Source organism: Rhipicephalus microplus, chromosome 6 (assembly GCF_043290135.1).
Source record: "Rhipicephalus microplus isolate Deutch F79 chromosome 6, USDA_Rmic, whole genome shotgun sequence".
NCBI classification, from domain to species: Eukaryota; Metazoa; Arthropoda; class Arachnida; order Ixodida; family Ixodidae; genus Rhipicephalus; species Rhipicephalus microplus.
Window position 1 is genome coordinate 164,923,659 of NC_134705.1, and position 20,196 is coordinate 164,943,854.

General features: G+C 44.5%; 1 protein-coding gene and 1 long non-coding RNA gene across 2 annotated transcripts; both read left to right on the top strand.

Moving 5' to 3' along the window:
• The first annotated feature begins 344 nt into the window (after window positions 1–344).
• Window positions 345–14,022, top strand: LOC119183360 (uncharacterized). The gene is made up of 8 exons (XM_075867900.1): window positions 345–463; window positions 3,697–4,455; window positions 5,019–5,462; window positions 5,932–6,037; window positions 7,463–7,597; window positions 7,652–7,864; window positions 9,940–10,292; window positions 13,543–14,022. Exons 1-8 carry the CDS (start codon window positions 365–367, stop codon window positions 14,020–14,022), a joined length of 2,589 nt encoding a protein of 862 aa, XP_075724015.1. The 5' UTR covers window positions 345–364.
• Window positions 14,023–14,483: 461 nt separating this feature from the next.
• Window positions 14,484–16,899, top strand: LOC119168749 (uncharacterized). The gene is made up of 2 exons (XR_005109458.2): window positions 14,484–14,702; window positions 14,775–16,899. It is a non-coding gene; the product is annotated as an uncharacterized LOC119168749 (long non-coding RNA).
• Window positions 16,900–20,196: the final 3,297 nt, after the last annotated feature.

Sequence of the window (20,196 nt, forward strand, 5' to 3'; positions counted from 1 at the left end):
TAAGAGCTGGCAGTTTTATTATGATGATGTTCATTATAAAAACACACAAAAGGTGAAAGTGCTGAAATAATCAGAAAAAACTATTTGATTTTATGTACTTATACGACATATGACATATAAAGAATACCCTTAAGAGCATAGTTTAATACATGTACGGTGTTGGCACACATTACAACGAATAGAGCTTATTCAATAGAGCTTTGGCTAATCGCTTGAGTAGTGGGCATGAGCCACACGCCGATAGCGTAGGAACGAGAAGCAGCTTAGGCGTCGCCCATCGCTTCTACCAGCTAACGCTGTCCGAGCCCTCGAACGTTCGTTGAACGAGTCCGAGTTACCCTAACCAACGGATCGAACATCCGAGATGTCCAAAGGTGATGCAGCTGTCGTCGAAGCGGACAACCAGACTGTCGAAGCCAGTGGGGAATCTGTCTCGAACTGCGAATCTCAACTGGAAAAACGCGTGAGTGATGCACGTTACAATGTCTCAGCGTACACAGAAATCTGTTTCACCGCGATCGCGAAGGAATGAATGAGACAGCGTCAAACTGGAATCGTATACGAAGTATGGCTATCAACCAACTCCTTTAGGGAGCCTATCTGGCGTAGCTGTACAAACACTGGCGAGTGGCAATACGGCTGCTCCAGGGAGAGAAGCACTTTTTGTGGTTTCTGTGTAGCTTCAACCTCAGATAAGCGGTGAGAGCGCAGAGCGTAAAGCACATACAGGTGTCCACACGCTTGTCTAGAATGCTGATGTGGCATACTTCGGCGTGTTCCAGCATGTTCTGTCGCAGCACACGCCACTAACAAGTATACTTCTGGGATATCCCACTCGCTCGCTGGATTCCGTGCCGGCCGGTTGCGCCCTCGCGATCTTTGACGACAGCGCAGCTCTGGTCGACTGTGTTGGTCCTACGCCACCTCCTGCCGCCGGTCCCCTACGACGACGACAGCGTAGCTCTGGCCGACTGGATTAGCCCTACGCCATCTCCTGTTGCCGACAAGAGCTCTCGCCAGTGGTGCTCCGTCCTCTGAGTCCTGCAACCGTGTCCTTCTGTCCTGTCTTCTCCTTACTTCCGTCGCTCCCTGTCCCTGCGCCTCGCTCTCTCCTTTCCTCTCTCTCTATCTCTCTACCTTTTAATCCTACCCTTTTAATCACTTCTCTGCCCCGATCCCTCATGAGCTACTGTTGAGGTGTCCTCTCCCTGAGAGACAGTTATGGAGCTCACTTTTTTCTTCTTTCAATTTATAATCACTCCCCCCCCCCCCTCCCCCGTGTTGTATCCGGGTTCATTGTCGGTTTGATTCGAGCTGCCGTGTAGCGCCTCGCATGGCAGCGATGTCTAGAGGCACCACTAGAGGTGCGTAAGAAACATGTGTATATACGTGTAAATAAAGTTCACTCGGTGACGAGTAGTCGTACGAGGCGGACGTGTCTCTTCGGCGCTCTGCGCAACTTTGCCGGCGTTCCCGCCTCAGCGTCGGAGGGCTGCGGTGCTGTGCTTTTTTTTTCTTCGTAGGCGGCGACCATACAACACCACGCTTAAGCATTTGTTATTAGTTCTCATGTACGCTGTAATATGCCCTCTTTGAAGCTTGGTGTAATCGACAAAAGCCGTCAGGGCAGTCTGGAGGGTGCAGCGCCAGTTTTCTGGACTAGTGTGTTGATGTCTGTACAATTAAGGGTAAGAATCGGCTGCTCATATTTCTCGATAAAGCTCACATGCCACTGTTCCCACTCTTTTGATCCAAATTCCTATTTGCTGCCCCTAAAGCTCAGCACTCTTCCTCTTCCCCTACCTCCCATCACCGTCCGCTATGAAACCTGCTCATGCTGCATCGTCTGGAGAGACACGGTCGGCGAGTTCCATCTCTGCTTGAGCCGCGTTAATGCACCTGCATTCGAATGGTGCCACTCGCAAGTAAAATATATGATTCCTGGAGGAATGCTATTCATTGGCACTTTTTAAGGAACATGATGGCGACGGTGAACATGCGCCGCTATTGCACATACATGTGCTATCACAAGACTTAGTTGCTTCGCAACGTTTATCGGAACATTTCAACACAAGATGTAAACCGAGCCATGGCTTGACTTCATACTTATGCAAATAACTTTCTTTATTATTTGCAAGCACTACTATCACACTCCCTATTTAAACGACACGGCTCAAGTTTACGTGTGTTTAATTATTGTTCCGTGTAGTTTACCGTGACTCCTCGGTTTACATTGCCCTATTTTGAAACTGTATTAGCTTCAGTGCTGCCTTCCCAGTTAGCGTAAGGTTGTCAGACTTCTCAAGCTGTCACTGAGCATTTGGTTTTTCTGCAACCTATTGTCGGCATTGAGAGATCGGAAAATAAAGGAATTGACTTGAATAAAATGTGTAGAACATTGTTTAGGTGTCACCAGCAGCGTCGTGCTCAACTTTCAATAGGGCATGCGGGCTGCGCTTCTACTACTCGCTGTAAAGTGATTGATAGTTCGTTATACGACGACCCTGCTTTCATACAACCTTTTATAATAGCGAGAGCAAATAGTGAAATGGACAGTATCGTACTACATTGATCAGATTAGGTTAGGTATTCAAACTACACAGTACATAACAGCCACATCAGCTTAAGAAGCAAAAAGCCTTGGCACGGTGATCATCTGTTTCATTTTGTACAGCGTGGGAAGTGTACTTGATGATCTGACAGCAGATACGCAGTTCACGGATTCTTCTTTTTTTAGTACAGAGAGCCCCGCAAATCCTTGTGTAGGCGTGTTTGTTGGTTGAATTTCAAACCTCTCAATTCCTCGTATTAAAGAAGTGGGTGTGTTCAACTTCATCTTGGCATGAGTAGCTTCTATATATAAATAAAAGAATTGTGCTAATGCTTAACTTCCACATGTCGTCACCAGGTGCTACAGTTTGATAAATGATTTCCTATACGCATCGTGAAGACGCTTCTTGCCGCGACGAGAAGCCTGATGTGAAGACTATGCCAATATTCAAATTTCACTACGCGATTTAGGACGAAATCCTCAAAGGACTCTTGGAATAAATCCTCAAAATCCTCAAATCCTCAAATAAATCCTCAAAATCCTCAAAGGAATAAATGGCACGGCTTCTTTTCTTGAAGTACATTAGCTCCTTTTTAAAAGCATCAGCTAAGTGTTAGGATTTTGTTATTGTAGAATTGAGTGCAGTTACTCTGTATATGATTACAGCTACGCCTGCAGCACTGTAAATTATTGGTTATCTTGATTACAATGCTTTGACTGATGAAACATTGTGGAAACTAGTTACCAAGGTGGTCGTATTATTACAAAGTTTTTATTACTGGCAACAAAGCCAAGCGATAGTTTCTTCATGATAAGTAAACATTTATTGGTATCACAAGGTGAAATTTTCGGCACCCAATATTCATGTTATGTATACCGAGGCCGAGGAATTCTCAGTAAATAAAAAGAAATAAATGTGACCGAGCTAGCATGCTCTACCACTTATATAAATTAATGTGTTGATAACTAGGCATACACTCTTGGTACAGGATCACCGAATGACCCACCGATGAAACTCTGTAAACGTATCTGGCTTACTAAATACATCACAGATGCCTGCGTTTCTGGTGGTTTGTACATGTGACAATGCGCATGATCTCCTGTGATAAGCAAGCATATAACAATAATAACTTTTCTGCCAACAGCTACGGAGGACGAGGTCGCCAAGCCGAGAGAAACTACCTGATAACTACGGGCCTTGTCTTCGCTTAAATAGTCGGAGTAACGGCAGCTGTGACCGTCCTCTCTTCAACAGCGAGAAGCGAGAAGCTCCAAGCAGTTCTCCAAGATCAGAAGACACATCCGTAGCTGGAACAAGTGTGCCCAAAGCCACCGTAGTGAAGTCAAACACTACTCTCAGCATAGGGATACCGAGAAGTGTTGGCACGCTAATTACGGAGAGGCGTTTCCGGGAATCGGCCAGCCGTGCGACTGGCTCGCTCTGTAAAAGCTTCAACGAACAATGCAGTGTTGCTTTAGAAGCAGTAGCCTTATCAAGACACAGAGGAAGTACCGAGATAGGCCCAGTGATACCACGGTGTCACGAAGATTTGAATGAACCAACATGGCAATGGACTCCTAATGAGACCACGTGTGCAGGCACGGCTCCTACGGGTGGCCAACTTCTCGTGTCTGAACCGTTACTATGCCAGAACGACGAAAACGCTGCGAAAATCCACCAGCGATTCCCGGCCGGCATTCACAGAAGGCTCGTACCAAGAAAAATGCATACAGGGCGTTTCGAAAATGACCTTTCAGAGTCATCGTTTACAGAGTGCGCGGTTCCTCCAGAACTAATGCGTGAGCTGGTACATTCGAGCCTGTATCCTAAGCATTTACCGGCGACTGATCATGTTGGTTCCCGGAAAGCACGCACAACGCCGGATATCAATGTTTACCATCAGGTGAGTATGACTGATGCTTTCGATGCTGAAAATTACGTTTAGGTGGCACAGATGCATCGATTAATGTTTTGTACGGTATTGTGGCAAGCTAGACAGCTCTGGCACCAATAATCAATGAACGTCACGAAAGTAACTCACATTTCGTTCAAGAAAGCCGAAAATTAATTTACTCCATTCGGATAGTTTCCATTATCCGCATGTGCCTCATAACAAAGAAAATTACCTTTGGACACGGAATTGAACGTAAGCATGCGGTGATCAATAGGGGAAAGAATATAGCGCAACATAATCAATCGGCTAAAGTGAGAATTCAGGGACAGGTTGCCAAAAAACGAGTACCAAAAAATGCAGGGCTTTATGAGAAAAAAATGTAAATACAATAGTGAGGGACGTGATTAGTCACCTACGCCAGCGCATGCTTCTTTTTACGACCTTTACTCTTTATAGTTAGGTTGACTATTTAGTACGCAATTGTTCGGTGACTGTTTGAGCTGCTTGAAAGTTTACGCCTACCAAATCATACGGGACATTTAAAAATAACAATTGTTTCATTGCTCACACAGGGGTCACGGATTATTTCCAAGCCTGGTGTGCAGCTACAAGCCACGATGGTAGAAATGTTTGGACCATCCGGGCATCCAGCTGGCTGGCATGAAACTCAGGTGCTGACGGTACTCGTCTCCAATCTGACAGCCAGAGGTGCACTGTCAGCAGAAGATATGGACAGGGATAGCGTGAGACTTTTCTCCAAGCCAACTACGAGTGCGGGCATTTCACCGATTGGGACGAGAGCAGGGCCATCATCCACAGGCAAGATGCCTAGAGAAATCGCCAGTGCCGAAGCGGGCGCAGCTTCTAGCACTTTTCCTACGGCCATGACGTCCCGGGGCCCTGGTGTGATGTCACAAGCCCCTGTGATAGGAAGAGCAAATGGCGTCGTCAGGACCGGTGTCGGTGCGACTAGCGTCGCAACCCCTGGATACACAACGTCCCCGGTTTCAGCAGGGGTATGTGTGCTATCTGTTTACAGTTGAGCTTCCATGGAAATTATCAATGTTACAGTGGTATACCATCGGCTTGTTCATTGGGATCATATGATTTCTATAGACAGGTATGCTGATATTAGAATGTTTGCTGTTTGCGCGTGTTCATATCACAACGCAATACCCTAAAATTTATTTTCTTAGATTTTTATACATAGGCGACAATCAGTGGAAATTCTTACATTATTCTTTTTAATAATTTTCTGGTAACTATGCGATGTTGCGAATGCGTTGGCCATTAGCCTTGTCAAGCTTTAGGGATGACAGCTTCACTGTTTATCGTATTGTTTAAGAATCAACCTGGATTGCCCGAAAGGCAATCTCTGCATGCAAAGCTTCATAACAATATTTGGTCAAGAATGATGTAAAGCTAATATATATATATATATATATATATATATATATATATATATTGACGGATGAGACATCGCAGAGTCCAACTGCGAGTGGGAAGCGACCTTCTGTGCCACGTTCGTCACAGCCTGTTGCACCAACGGCAGCAATGCCTCCGTCAACTGCTCGCCCATCACAAGCTCAAGGTGCGTTTCCTGTAAAAAAGTGTAATATTTATCAAGCTTCTTTGCTGCATCGAAGAGGAAACTGCTCTAACAGCTGTGCAAACAGACGAGAACGCGGATATTCATCGAATAAATCTGTACCACAAACACACCAGGAATAAAACAATACCAAAACTTGAGAGTGTGGGACCAAGGCTCACCTACATAGAGCCGTCTTCCTGGTACGACACTGTCCGTTGTGCATCTTTGCACCCATCAGAGTACATTACTGTGAACTTGTTTATAGCGCAACACCAGAAACACAGAAAAAGGAAGGAGCAAAAGAGAAAGAAAACACGGCGCTGACTCAGAACTGTTGTTCGTTAGCGCCGACTTTTCTTTTTTTTTTTTGCTTCTTACTCGTCCTGTGTTTCTGGTGTTTCGCTGTAAACAAGTTCACGATGGATTCCAGCCAAGTGGTCCATCTTACCGTCTTACTGCAGGTTGCATTAGGTTTACAAAGCGATCTATTCGTCAATGGCTAGCCTACTACAGGCCACGAAAATCAATCGATTGATCTATCAATGAATCAATCAAATATACACAATCATTCAGTTATGTATCCTTTAGACCTCTTAAGTACAAGACTGAAAGCATGTGCAGCTTGATGAGGTGCCAACATGACAAAGTGGGATAAAGGTGATGGTCAGCCACGCTGGAAGAGTGCGAAGAAATTCGCAAGTACTACATGGCACTCAGAACTAAAAATTATGTAACAAAGCACTGAACAATACGAAAGAGCCCATTTGCTTAGACAAGAAACGACACGAGCTTAAATAAAAAAATGTCTGATACAAGCAAACTTATCGCCTACTTCGGTGAGAGCAGGTGATGGGGAACGGAGGCTGAATAAAGTGAGCCATGCATACATACATACATACATACATACATACATACATACATACATACATACATACATACATACATACATACATGCAAAGATACATACATACATACGTAGGTACATACATACATACATACATACATACATACATACATACATACATACATACATACATACATACATACATACATACATACATACATACATACATACATACATACATACATACATACATACATACATACATACATACATACATACATACATACGTGCGCCGACCACGTATCTAGGGCAAAATTGGGGGGCATCCAAGAAGCTTGCTCTGCCTTAGATCCCTTATGCAGTGCTAAACCATGTGAGGCACAAACCATTTCAGGAGGGGTGCGCGGGGGTATAATACAATCGACTGAGAAGTAAAAAGACATCTTTCGCCTTTGAGTAACCCTAAGCAAATATATAGGTTTAGTTTGGGAAAACTTTATTGAGCAAATATATCGGTATTCGTAAATTTTGTTTTTCCCCGTGATTGCTCTCTCTGCAATGTGCTGCTCTTTGCCCTCTAGGGCCTGCTGCCAAGGGCCCTGCCGTCCCAGGCGGTAACGCTACCGTGACTCCAAATCCAGGTGTTGCCCCGGCTGCTGCTCCTGCTACGGCTGTGGGTGCTGTTCCCACTAGCTATGGTCCTGCCTTCGCTGTAGGTCAGACTGCGCAACCTGCTTCTGCAAATTCCTTCACCATTGGTCCTGGCCCAGGCTTCGCGGTTGCTGAAATTGGTGCAAGTCGTGGCGTACCCACGGTGGGAACTGGCGCCCCGATGCCATTCTCTCCCGTGCTGGAATCGGCGCTATTCGCGGACTCCGAGGGTGGAGAAGAGCCGGACTACGAGCTTTCCGACACCACAATCCTGGACGTCAATCCGTGTCTCCTTCTGCCGCTATCTGGATGCAACTTCTTTTTCATTGCCGGTGCGCAATTTCATTTTATGCAAGAATTTCACAACCAAAAAATTTCAGCCGCGCGGTCATACGCAAAAAAATTGAACGCTGGTAAGAGTTTGTATTTCAATGCGCTTTTCCAAAAACTGAAAGGATCTCTTCTGTATTCTCCAAAAGTGATTAGAAGGCGAAAGCTCTTAGGCAACACACGTATTAGTCCTGTACCCTCCCGCGAAGCTCTCCTTACCAATGAGGTTGCAGATGCCATCAGGTTAGAAGGAACTGCAAGATTTTTGAAGCTCACCTGCTTTGGCACTGGCTCCACGATCGGCTCATTTAATGGTGACGTAATCACATGATTTTTGTGCATCACTCGCGTTGACGCCACCGACACTGCCGACGCCTGATGTTAACATCGATGGCCAATTTTGGGCTTTGATAAAGCATGTAAGACAGTCACCTTGATAATTTGTGCTTTGAATTGTGAGATAGTGGTCGACAAGTTCGGAGATGACGATGGTACTTAACTGAGGTCACCTGTAATTTCACGGCAATGCCGTTGACTGAGAAAGCCGTTTATATTTATTATTAGGCGTCTCTTACATTGCGACTCTAACATCATACAAGAAGACTGCTTTCTGAATACGTAACTGATTGATTTAACTTGTTTTGGGCAGGCTTTTTACTTACAGTCTACGAGTTTTTGCGCGCTGCCGAATCAAAATAGTAAGCTATTCTTAGTTAAGGCTTCCCATTGCGATATTGTAGCGCTGGTCACGTGGCGTAGCACTAGCGAGATTGAAGTTCCGACAAACGGGAGTCGTGATAGTTGTGATTGATATGGATGGGTGAGCTGCGAGAGGCACAACAGGATAGGAGAGAGTTAGGTCATGCAAAAAAATTTGCCCCGAATCTGCATGTTATACTGCAAAAGTCGTCGAAAGACGATAGTATAGCGTCTCGAGAAAGTGAACAAAATGTTTATTTCATGTTCTGTGCAAGAAAATCGGTAAATGGTATTTTGGAGGCGCTGCGTCAGACTGCCCCAAGCGTGCAGCTGAGGCGAACGAGCGCATCAAGTCACGTCACACGTGAGGCATGAGCGCTATCTGGCAGTTATCTCGGAAAAGGAAGGAGCGCTATCTGGCAGTTATCTCGCGCGCCCGTCTCGGAGGTGATGAAGTGTAGAACGCAAGGCGACGGGTAGGTGCAACCACCGTGCCGTCTTAGTAAGGCGTTGGAAACACTCGCCTTTTCGCGCAAGCGTTACATCGTCAGCGCAGCGTGATAAGCGCTATGGTCCCTTGAATTACATAAGTATGCCTTTCCTAGTAAAAATGCACATATACAGACTGTTGACGTGTTGTTATAGTGCCTCATATATGCGCAATATTTGCTTTTTAGTTGACTGTCGCACTAGTAGGAATGCTAAATCTTGAGCAATATTGATGGACGCTCCGGATGGGTCGGTGGTTTGGATTTTTGCTAGAACCGTTTAGATTTTAGAATATCGTTAAGGGCGGATAAACAGACAAATGGACAGACAGACCAACATTGCTTTAAAATAGCGAACTAATGAGAGGAGCCTCAAGAGAAATGAGAGTTGGGCTCATGGGAAAAATCCGGCCTTTTTACGAGAGCTAGGACAATGACTGTCTCGGGAAAATATAGTAACAACCGTTGATTCTTTCTGAATTTGCATTTTCATAACGACCAAGAGGAAGAAGCCACCCGAAGTGAGTGTCTGCGAGAGCTGACGTGAGAGCGGGCTTGTCGAGCCAACTGCGTTTTTCGCACATGAGAGATCGGAGCTTGACGCCAACAAGTGCAAACGTTGAAAAATATTGAAACACAATAGACTGTCGTCGGAGGAGCATCAGAGTTTGAAGAATATTTTTAAGTTCCTTGTTTTATGGCTCTTGAAGGAAAAATTGTAGGTGAAACCGGCACAAAGACAGAAAATCAATGGCGGATGGTGAAACTCCTGTGTTCCATCTCTGAACTTGCGTTGGTTTTGCGCTGCATTTTTTTCCCCAGAAGCTTCACTATTTCTACAGTACTGGATCAGTAGATCTGACTGGACCTTCATTCTTTTTTTTTTGCAGCTTCAGTTGTGGTCTTCCTCGGGGCCCTCTATGCGTACTTTGACCAGGAGTCAACCCCCACCGCGACATCCGCCAACACATGGCTGGTGTACCTGTTGATACATCTCGAAATAGTGCTCATGGTCTTGTCGCTGGGCGTCTTCATCGTAGCTTCCATCGGCTTTATTGGGGCTCTGCGTGAGAACATTGAGCTATTGGATCTGTACACCACGTTGCAGGGGTCGTTCATCACCACCGAAGCGGTCTTCATCGTCATGCTATTCTTCCTACCCATAATCGGGCGCGAGTTTGTCATCTCGCACATCACGACCGAATTCATCGTCCACTATCGCGACAAGCTGGATTACCAAAGGGTGCGTGCTTTTCGAAAAAGAAAAAAAAAACGTGAGTAGCTTGTGCGAGTGGTTCAAAGCTGGACTAATTGGGGAGCTAGCTGACCTTGATAACGAGCGATGTCTAAGTTAGCATGGTCTTAATTAGCAAAGTAGTCTCTGTTTTTTTTCTGTTTGCCTTTTTCACACTGTTTATTTTTAAGTGAAAAGCGGTTATTGTCCCATACTTTCGTGTGTTCGTCCCTCCATCCGTGCCCTGGGACGGTGCCAGCTGTGGTCTCTCCCCCTTACCCTCTCTCAACATTCACGGGATGGTACACGGCACATGAAAATATTTGCTCCACCATAGCTGTGGCTTAACCCCTTACACGTTCCACTCATTCACGTGATTGTTAAGAGAAAAAACAAAAATACGAAAAATACAACAAATAGGAAAAAAAGGAAAGGACATGGCAAGTCAGACATGGCCACAGACTGTTGCCGTTCACTCATCGGAATTTCCAAAGTGTCTTTCAATTTTTGTCGTTTTCTCTGTGCCTCTCTCTTTTCTGTTCCATTTATCTGTGCTGCACTTCTTTATTTTCTTCAAAAAGCACACTCATGGAAAAAACAGCTGCATTGTACCATCCATCGAATTAGCCTGTATGAATGTGCTGATCACGGGCCCTATGATCCGAAGTTTTAATAGCTGATACAAAGAAATTTACTATAGTTTCCTTGATTTCCCCAATGTATATCGTGAAGGACAGACTGTTTATTTAAAATCAATCGTAAGAGAAGAATGACGATAAGGAGGAGGAACGAAGTGCTGGCTGAATTTTTCGCTAAGACACTCGGCTGCTGATCCGCATGTCTCGGGATCCAATCCCAGCCCCATTTTAGATGGAGGTGAAAATGCCTGAGGAGCGTCTACTTAGATTTAAGTGCACGCAAAGAACGCCAAGTGACCGAAATTTCCGGAGCCCTCCACCACGGCGTCTATTATGATCATACGGTTGTTTTGGGGCATTAAATCCCAGCAATAATGATTTTGTTATTTTATTGCACTTTGGGTACCTCTTTCAGTTTATCTATTCGGTCACGTTAACCGGTGGAGCGAAAAACTTTAACAGCTCCGCTGTTAGAAATCATGGCTAATGCCTGGAATGAAAGTTATGTAGGGTAGAAGTCCAGGGAAGGGTGGAGAGCTTAAAAAGAGAAGTTCTTGAAGGTGGCGTGTCCTGAAACTAACTTTAAGAAAGGCTCTATCTTCCTGCTCAAGGCTGTTTTGAAGAATACTAGGCCGTTTTCAGAAACGTTGCCTCAAGCGGCATCCCGTGTTCATGAATTTTTAATCCACTTGTGCGAGATATAACGTTTGCGCAAAACGCAGTTCGTTTTCACATGACGTTTCGAACTGAAGCCAGGTGCATTGCTCTCGGAATCTGAACAGCATATTTATTAGGAGGTTGATTATGCTTTGTGACTACTTGTCCGGATTTCGTCAAGTTATAGACCTCAGATTTGAGCTTTGTACAAGCTTGCCCAATAGCTGTGAGAGACACCGACGGAAGAGAAATACAAGATCGTGAAATTTATGACCAGAAGTGAATCCGGCTATCAAGACGGCGTAATGGAGGGTTCCCGAAAGTTCAGAATACCAGGATTTCGTAAATACGCACTGCACTTGCACAGTAGATGGAACTCCGGAATTCCGCTTTCATAAAAATGCGGCCACCTTAACCCACGCTTTTCGAATTAGGATAGAAAAACCGTAATCACTACTCCCCCCCCCCCTCCCTTCTTGTATTTTATAATTCCAGCCAAACTTTGATTGCAACAATAGAAAAATACTCCACGAGCGTGATAGAACTTCTCCTCTGCAGCACATGGGATTAAAAAAAAAAAACATGCTGCATCTTGGCAAAAACGAAGACACGTGTTGGCTGAGAGCAGACAAAATGATACACAGAGAGCCCAGATGTCGTCTTAAGGTTCCTAGCATTTCCCAGTAGCACTTCTACTTAACTCTGGTCTCTCTGGTGTCACGAGAGATTTCTCCTCACCCACCAGGACTCCGAAATATTAATACAGAACACCTTGAACGGTGGGATCACAGTCTGAGGCAACAGACAGAATGCTTGCTTGAAAACCGAGGCTTATCATTATCCGCCTCATTTCTTTATTCTTAAGACACCTGCTTTGTCTAGGCAATGTGCAGTGCTCGGCTATTATGTCTATAACGACGAAGCCTCGCTCACGGAACAGCACAAGCAACTTCTGCAGTCGCAAATACGCCACATCGTAGCATGCGCAACGACAGCGATGTGGCTACCTTGCAGTTTCCAGCCTTATTTATCTCGTCATTTGCGATGACTGCTTTGGCCATCAGAACATTGTCAACATTACAGAACCGAAAAAAAAACAAGAAAACCAGCAATTGCCTGCATAGGCGCTTCTTGTACTATAAACTTCTGGTCGCTTCGTGATATCATATCACAGCGAGAATGGTTCGTTTTATTTTCTTGCTTGCTTTTTGCTTTTTTTGATAAACTGTTCAGAGCGCTTTCGACAGCCAAAGCGGCTGTTGCTTCCGTGGTGATAAACCAAGGAGGATGTGATAAACAGGGATCAGTATGGCAAGGTAGGCACGTGATTAGCGCCGCACATGCTCAGATGTGGTGTATTTGTGACTGGAGATGTTGCTCGCGCTGTTCCGTGCGTGACGCTTATATAAAAATAAAATACATGCCAACAAACAATGTGAATAAGAAACACCAAAATACAATAAATTGGCACGGGAGAGACGCAGATATTAATTCCTCCTATCATCTCGTCGTCACCTGGGCAGGAATTAACTATAGTTGATATTGACTTTGATTATAACCATATGCACCGACGAACCACTTTGGAAAAAGTATTGGCATGAAAAGCTTTTTGACGATCCCCTGAAAAATTTTAATGTGTAGATAGACAACAGTTTCTGTGACGTTGGTACCACTAATCGAACACGGGACGAGCACCTGTCAGGTGCAGTCACTCTCCCAATTTACCTCTCTGTGTGGCTTGCAATCAGCTACGCTAAGGCCGACTGTTTGAGATTTGGAAGCCTGAGGTCACTGAATACGGCATAATACACGTTTGGTAGTAAGTGATGGTGATGAACTGTGGCGAATGAGAAAATAACCAGCCATCCTATTGTAGCACAAAGCCATACTACACATACAGTCAATTTTGTAATTGAGCCTAATATACACTTCCTGCAATTTGCTGAATTACATATGTTTCGCAGGAGATCGACTACGTGCAGTCGTCACTGCACTGCTGCGGTATGACGGATAACTCGTATCGGGACTGGAACGCCAACCCGTACTTCAACTGCAGCCCAACCAATCCCAGCGCAGAGCGTTGTTCGGTGCCGCCTTCGTGCTGTCGGATAACGAAAGTACCGGACATCGTCGATTACGATAGCGGCACGGGCGCTCATGAGGCAGAGCCAATAAAGGCTTCCAAAAGTGGTGATCCCGAAAGTGCAGGTGCAAGTGCGAATGACGGCGTCTACGTCACTACGCTTTGTGGACGAGGAGTGATGAACCTCAAGGAACAGGATGCCTGGAAAGTACGCACTCTCGAACCTGCTTCCATACCGTTTGTTTACCTCAGGGGTCTCAAACTGCCCTCATCTATAGCGGGCCCCGGTCATGAAAGTGTATTGGCGCAAAGGCCAAGAAAGAAAGAAAGTAAAAAACTTGGCAGCATATCCGCGGAGTGAATGATGGAGAGTGGGGCGAAGCATTCGTCCGTCCATTCGTTCTTGCTTCCGTCCGTCCATGCGTCCGTCTGTGTGACCGTCCATGCGTCCACCTGCCCATCCGTTCGTGCGTCTGTTCGTGCGTCCGTTCCTGCGTTCGTCTATGCATCCGCCCCTGCATCCGTTCATGCGTCCATCCATGCCTCTGTCTGTGTGTCCGTTCGTCCATCTATTCAACACTCCAAGTACCACCATCTCGCATCTTTTCAACATATATTCCCCATATAGAAGCACCGCCATCCAGCGGACATTCCAAGGACCAAACGAGAGGTGGCACACGCACACTTTCTCACGGCTTGCGCTTTAGGTCTACTTCCCACCTTTAACCACCTCGAGTTCATGGTATATACTAGTTCACTGAATTCATGGCACTGCAGCCCAACGCTCGCTGAACTTTTCCAAAACCAAGGAGGTTACGCCCACTTAGCAGCAGCGGCAGCAAGCCGTGAACATCGTCTCAAAAACTGCTCTTTTTGCAGTGTCGTCTACGTCCGGACCCGCAGTGAACGGAGTGCAAGAAGTGTTTCGCCGGACCGCTTCTGCGAATTTCACGTGGATCTGCCCTTGGGACGAGGATTCACCCGCAAGTCGTCTCTGCACATGCGCATCTAGCCAGCTCGGCACAAGAAAAGCGGAGCACGGTGACCCGCCCACCACTTAGCAGCAGCGGCAGCAAGCCGTGAACATCGTCTCAAAAACTGCTCTTTTTGCAGTGTCGTCTACGTCCGGACCCGCAGTGAACGGAGTGCAAGAAGTGTTTCGCCGGACCGCTTCTGCGAATTTCACGTGGATCTGCCCTTGGGACGAGGATTCACCCGCAAGTCGTCTCTGCACATGCGCATCTAGCCAGCTCGGCACAAGAAAAGCGGAGCACGGTGACCCGCCCACCACTTAGCAGCAGCGGCAGCAAGCCGTGAACATCGTCTCAAAAACTGCTCTTTTTGCAGGTTAGTGTTACTGTGTTCAATAATATTCAGTTGCAATAGTATTTCTACTGCTGCTGCTGTCGCTGCTGCTGCTATTGGTTTTGCTTGTGTACCGCTGGGCACCGTATTGTGGTTGCATAGCTACACTTGAAACAATGTCTCTTTCTTGTAACACATGTAATCTGCTCATCTCTCCTGACGAGCCCTTTGTGGAATGTTGTAAGTGCGAGAACGGTTATCACTTTGGAAAATGCGCTGGCCTAACAGAAAAGTCGTTCAAGGCAAAGAACGAGGCCGCAAAGAAATCATGGCAGTGTCCGTCGTGTAGAAGTGCTAGTGGTGGCAACATGTGCAGTAAAGACAGTAATGATTCTGAAACAGAAATTAAGCTTGCCCTCATGTCAATTAACCAGAAGTTAGAACGGCTGATGCCCCTGACAAAAAAAGTTGAAAGCATTGAAGAGTCTCTTACCTTCATATCTACAAAGTTCGATGAATTTGAGCAAAAGTTCTGCCATCAAGAAGCCGATTTAAAAGACATAAAAAAAAAGGTGTCTGAGCTTGAAAAAAAAGATGACCTAAATCAAGTAACCTGTGCCCAACTTGAAAAAGAGATGCATGACCTTGAATTTAGAAGCAGGCAGCTAAACTTGGAACTGCATGGTATTAGAGAAGTAGCAAATGAGAATCTTATGGTCACATTAAATGACGTAGCTGACAAACTTCAAGTGCCTCACTTAATGGAATCGGATGTTGCGAATGTTCATCGAATTCCTGCAAAACATGGCAAGGTGCCAGGCATCATTGTCCGCTTTACAAAGCAAGCGATAAGGGACCAGTGGATCAGGAATAAAAAGAACCTTAAGGATAGCCACCCACCAATTTTCATGCAAGAAAATCTGACACGCCGCAATAGAGAACTGCTCCAAGCAACGAAAGAATGCGCCAAAGATAAAGGCTACAAGTTTGTTTGGTATCTCAACGGAAAAGTTCTCGTTCGGAAAAGCGAGGGAGTGAATGCTGTGCATGTGAAGGGAAAGAGCGACTTAGAGCACCTATAGTGCTTCACGTTGAATGCTTTGTTTTCTTTTGAAATGTAATCACGATGGAGCACATGAGTTATTTTCTTCCGAGTGATCTTAATAAAATTACTTCATGTACTACTAAGCCAACATCGTTTAAAGCCATTCACTTAAATGTACGCTCTGTAAAAAACAAGACCATGTGTTTGGAGGAATTTTTCGGTGAATTTTCATTTACTTTTTCTTTGGTCATGCTCACTGAAACTTGGAGCACCAATGATTCTGACACCTTTACGATGACTCACTATAAAACTTATTCTCTGAACCGCTCCAGCCAGCGAGGAGGTGGAGTTGCTTTGCTGGTGTCTAACAATATAGAATGCGATAAGCTGGACTCGTACTCTCTGATTACTGATGATTTTGAAATCATATCAGTCTGTACTGGTCAGTTCGTGTTTTCGGTGTGCTATCGTCCCCCTAAGGGAAATGCGCTCAAGTTTTTCCAGTTTTACGATAATTTCCTTTCATTTATAACGGACAGTAAATACACATTAATAGCTGGTGGGGATTTTAATATTGATTTGTTGAAGGATAATTATTTTGCTATGAATTTTAACACAACTCTGGCTTCGAACGGATTCGTTAACCTTATAAAAATTCCAACAAGGGTTACACCAGAGGGTGCGTCTCTTCTTGATCTGCTTATTACGAACTCATCTCAACCAATAGCTGCAACAGGTGTAATAACATGCGCAATCAGCGACCACCTTCCGGTGTTCTTAAGTATAAATAAGATTCCAGCGGTAAAGTACTGGCAAGAAAAAGCTGCATATCAGCGTATAACAAACCAAACCCTGAGTTTATTTTACAACTCAATAACACAAGTTCAGTGGGATGGCACCGGCCTTTCAAATGATGCAAATGAGGCCTACGATAAGTTTCTCTACGTATTCAAGCAGCTTTATCATTCCTGCTTCCCACTAAAAGTACGCGGATTAAAACGCAAAACGCGCAAACCTTGGGTAACTATTGAATTACGCGAAGAAATTAAAACGAAAGATAAGCTGTTCAAAGTATTCTTAAATACGCGTTCAGCTGATGACCTCAAGGTATTTAAGAAATACAGGAATAGGCTAACAAAAAAATTGCGTAAGGCACGAGCGGAATACTACTCTACTTTACTTGAAGTTAAAAACGGTCGCCATGATTTGCTGTGGTCAAGATTAAATCTCTTACTTAGACGGGAGCAACCACAGGCTTCCCTACGTATGTTAAAGCTAAATGATAAAGATATATCTGGAGTAGAACTGGCGGAAGTTTTCAACAACTTTTTTACAACTCTCGCCCATAACAGTCCGTCCGATGATTCTAATAAATACATTAATTCTTTTAATAATGATACAATATTCCTGAGCCCTGTTACAACAGAAGAAGTTATAGCAGTGTTACAAAACCTTAAAAACAGTCATAGCTGTGACATAGATGGCATTCAAGTGAGACCTGTGAAACATGTTGCCGCCGTCATTGCGCCTACTCTTGCAGACATATTTAACCTATGTTTAGATACCGGTACATTTCCTAAACAAATGCAAGTTGCTAAAGTAACGGTTCTATATAAGAAAGGAGATCGCAATGATTTAGGTAATTATAGACCAGTATCCATACTTCCAATATTTTCGAAAGTTTTTGAGAAAGTGTTATATACTAGGTTGTATGATTTTATTAATAAACATAGCCTACTATCACCAAATCAATTTGGGTTTTGTAAAAATAAATCTGCTGAACTAGCACTACTCGAACAAAAGGAATATATATTAACACAGTTTGAAAAGAAAGCCTTCGTTATTGGTATCTTCGTAGATTTCTCGAAGGCGTTTGATCTTGTCAATCACACTATACTCCTGCAAAACTTAGAATGTTATGGTATTCGTGGACAGGCGCAGTTGCTCCTGAAATCATATCTATCGCATAGAAAACAGGCTGTTTGCATTGACAACATAAAATCTGAACTAAAGTCTGTTACCTGTGGCGTTCCACAGGGCAGTATATTAGGACCATTGCTTTTTAATATGTATCTTAACGACATTTGCAATATCAACACCACTGCTAAATTTATCATCTATGCTGATGATACTAGCATCTTTTTTTCTGGAAATAATCTTGATATCCTTGTTCGGGATTGCAATGATACCATGAGTGAGCTACAAAAATGGTCAGAATCCAAGTGCATGCGTATCAATGAGAAGAAAACACAAGCTGTCGTATTCCGCCCTAAAAATAAACCAGTTCCTTTTTCCTTCGGCATTAAACTGAACTCACGATGTATAGATGTGGTTGAACAATTTAAGTGCCTCGGAGTGGTTTTTTCCTCCTCTATGTCTTGGGAACAGCATGTGGATCACATTTCAACGAAACTGGCTCAAATAACTGGGATCGTAGGCAGGCTCAAATACGTTCTCCCGAAACCAATAAAACTACTATTGTACAATTCCCTTTTTTACTCTTATTTAAACTATTGCCACTTAGTCTGGGGCACGACTACTCCTGGCTGTCTTCAGCGTATCTACATTCTGCAAAAGAGATTCCTTCGTCATGTTCATAATGTACCTTGGCACTCGCCCAGTGCAGATCTCTTTTTGCAAAGTAATGTAATAAAGATCGAGAACTTGTACAAATTCCGTTTGAGTGTCAGGTTTCAACTCGAAACTCTAAAAAATATAAACCATCTACGATACCTTGCCGATTTGCATGCACGAAAAATGACATTTATGACAAGGCATGGAGAGTCTTGGGTTGTGCCGACACCCAGAATAAACTTAGGTCGACAACGCCTGCAATTTACTCTTCCTTCCCTTCTAAATTCATATTTACATAGTGGTTTTGATCTCTTCAGTTCGTCAAAGAATACTTTGCGTGCCATGTACGTTAATATGTAAGCTTAGTTTTTTTTTTTTTTTTTCTATTTTATAATATCTTTTAGAGTCTCTTTTGTATTTGTCGATTATTGTGTATTTGCCATTACACTATGTTAATACTGTTGTTTAATGAACATTGCTGTGAAGCTGCTGCTAAGCAAAAGGGTGTCGCGGCTTTGTCAAGCTGTCTCTGACAGCTTTTTCTGCGCCTCCACTGTCTGTACCCCTACAAGGCAGAAATAAAGAATTTGAATTTGAGTATAACGTAGCAACCTTTTCTTGTCAGATAGTGCTGAATGTACATGCCAATGGCTGCTAATGGGAAATGAAAGACAGGAGAATTCGCCTTTTACTTTCTCACTGCTTGCGATTCGTATCGTATTCCCACCTTTGACCACCTCGAGTTCATGGTATATAGTATTTCATTGTATTCATGGCACTGTGGCTCAACGCTCGCTAAACCTTTCTAAAAGAAAGGAGGTCACACCCAGCGAGTATAACGTAGCAACCCTTTCTTGTCAGATAGTGCTCAAAGTGCATGCCAATGGCTGCTAATGGGGATCGCCGCGTGGGCTTTATCTAAAAGCCGAATTCTCCTGTCTCTCATTCCCTATCAGCAGCCATTGGCATGAATATTGAGCACTATTTTTTTATTGTTGAACAACGCACAGAAGAAATCTCTCACTGGCACCACTTTTTAGGTCAAAATGTTATACTTGTTACACACTACAACGGCTACGAAGGACGAACAGGTGTTGCTATAAAGAGCTTCGCCCCTAAAAGGGTTGTGAAGAAAGGAAGGTGGTGTAGTTTGAACCAACAACTCCTTTATGTATTTCAATGCCAGTAGGAACGCGCGCTCCTCAACTGGAGCCGTCTGTCCGCCTTAGTTCAGGGAGGGGTCGTGATGCGAAGCCACATGAAGAATATAGGGCGGCTTGCATCACACGTGTGTCCGAGTGCTTTCCTACGGAGATGCGATAGACGTGTTTCCCAGTCCAATAGCATACGCCTGTCAGACTTTTTCTTTCGTGCTCCTTCTTTGTCGCTCGAAGCAATGCCGCCACCTCCTCACGGCGCTCCTAATGTAAGCGCATGCAGCAGCGGCCCAGTGGCACTTTCAAACTGGTTTCCACAGAGCATAGCGCCACGAATGGTGACACGCTATCTCAAAGCACTGTATATTTTACACAGCCAGCATGACCTCCAACATTGTGAACACGAGGAATGCGATACGCCGCCCCACGAAACAGCACGCAACTGAAACAAAAT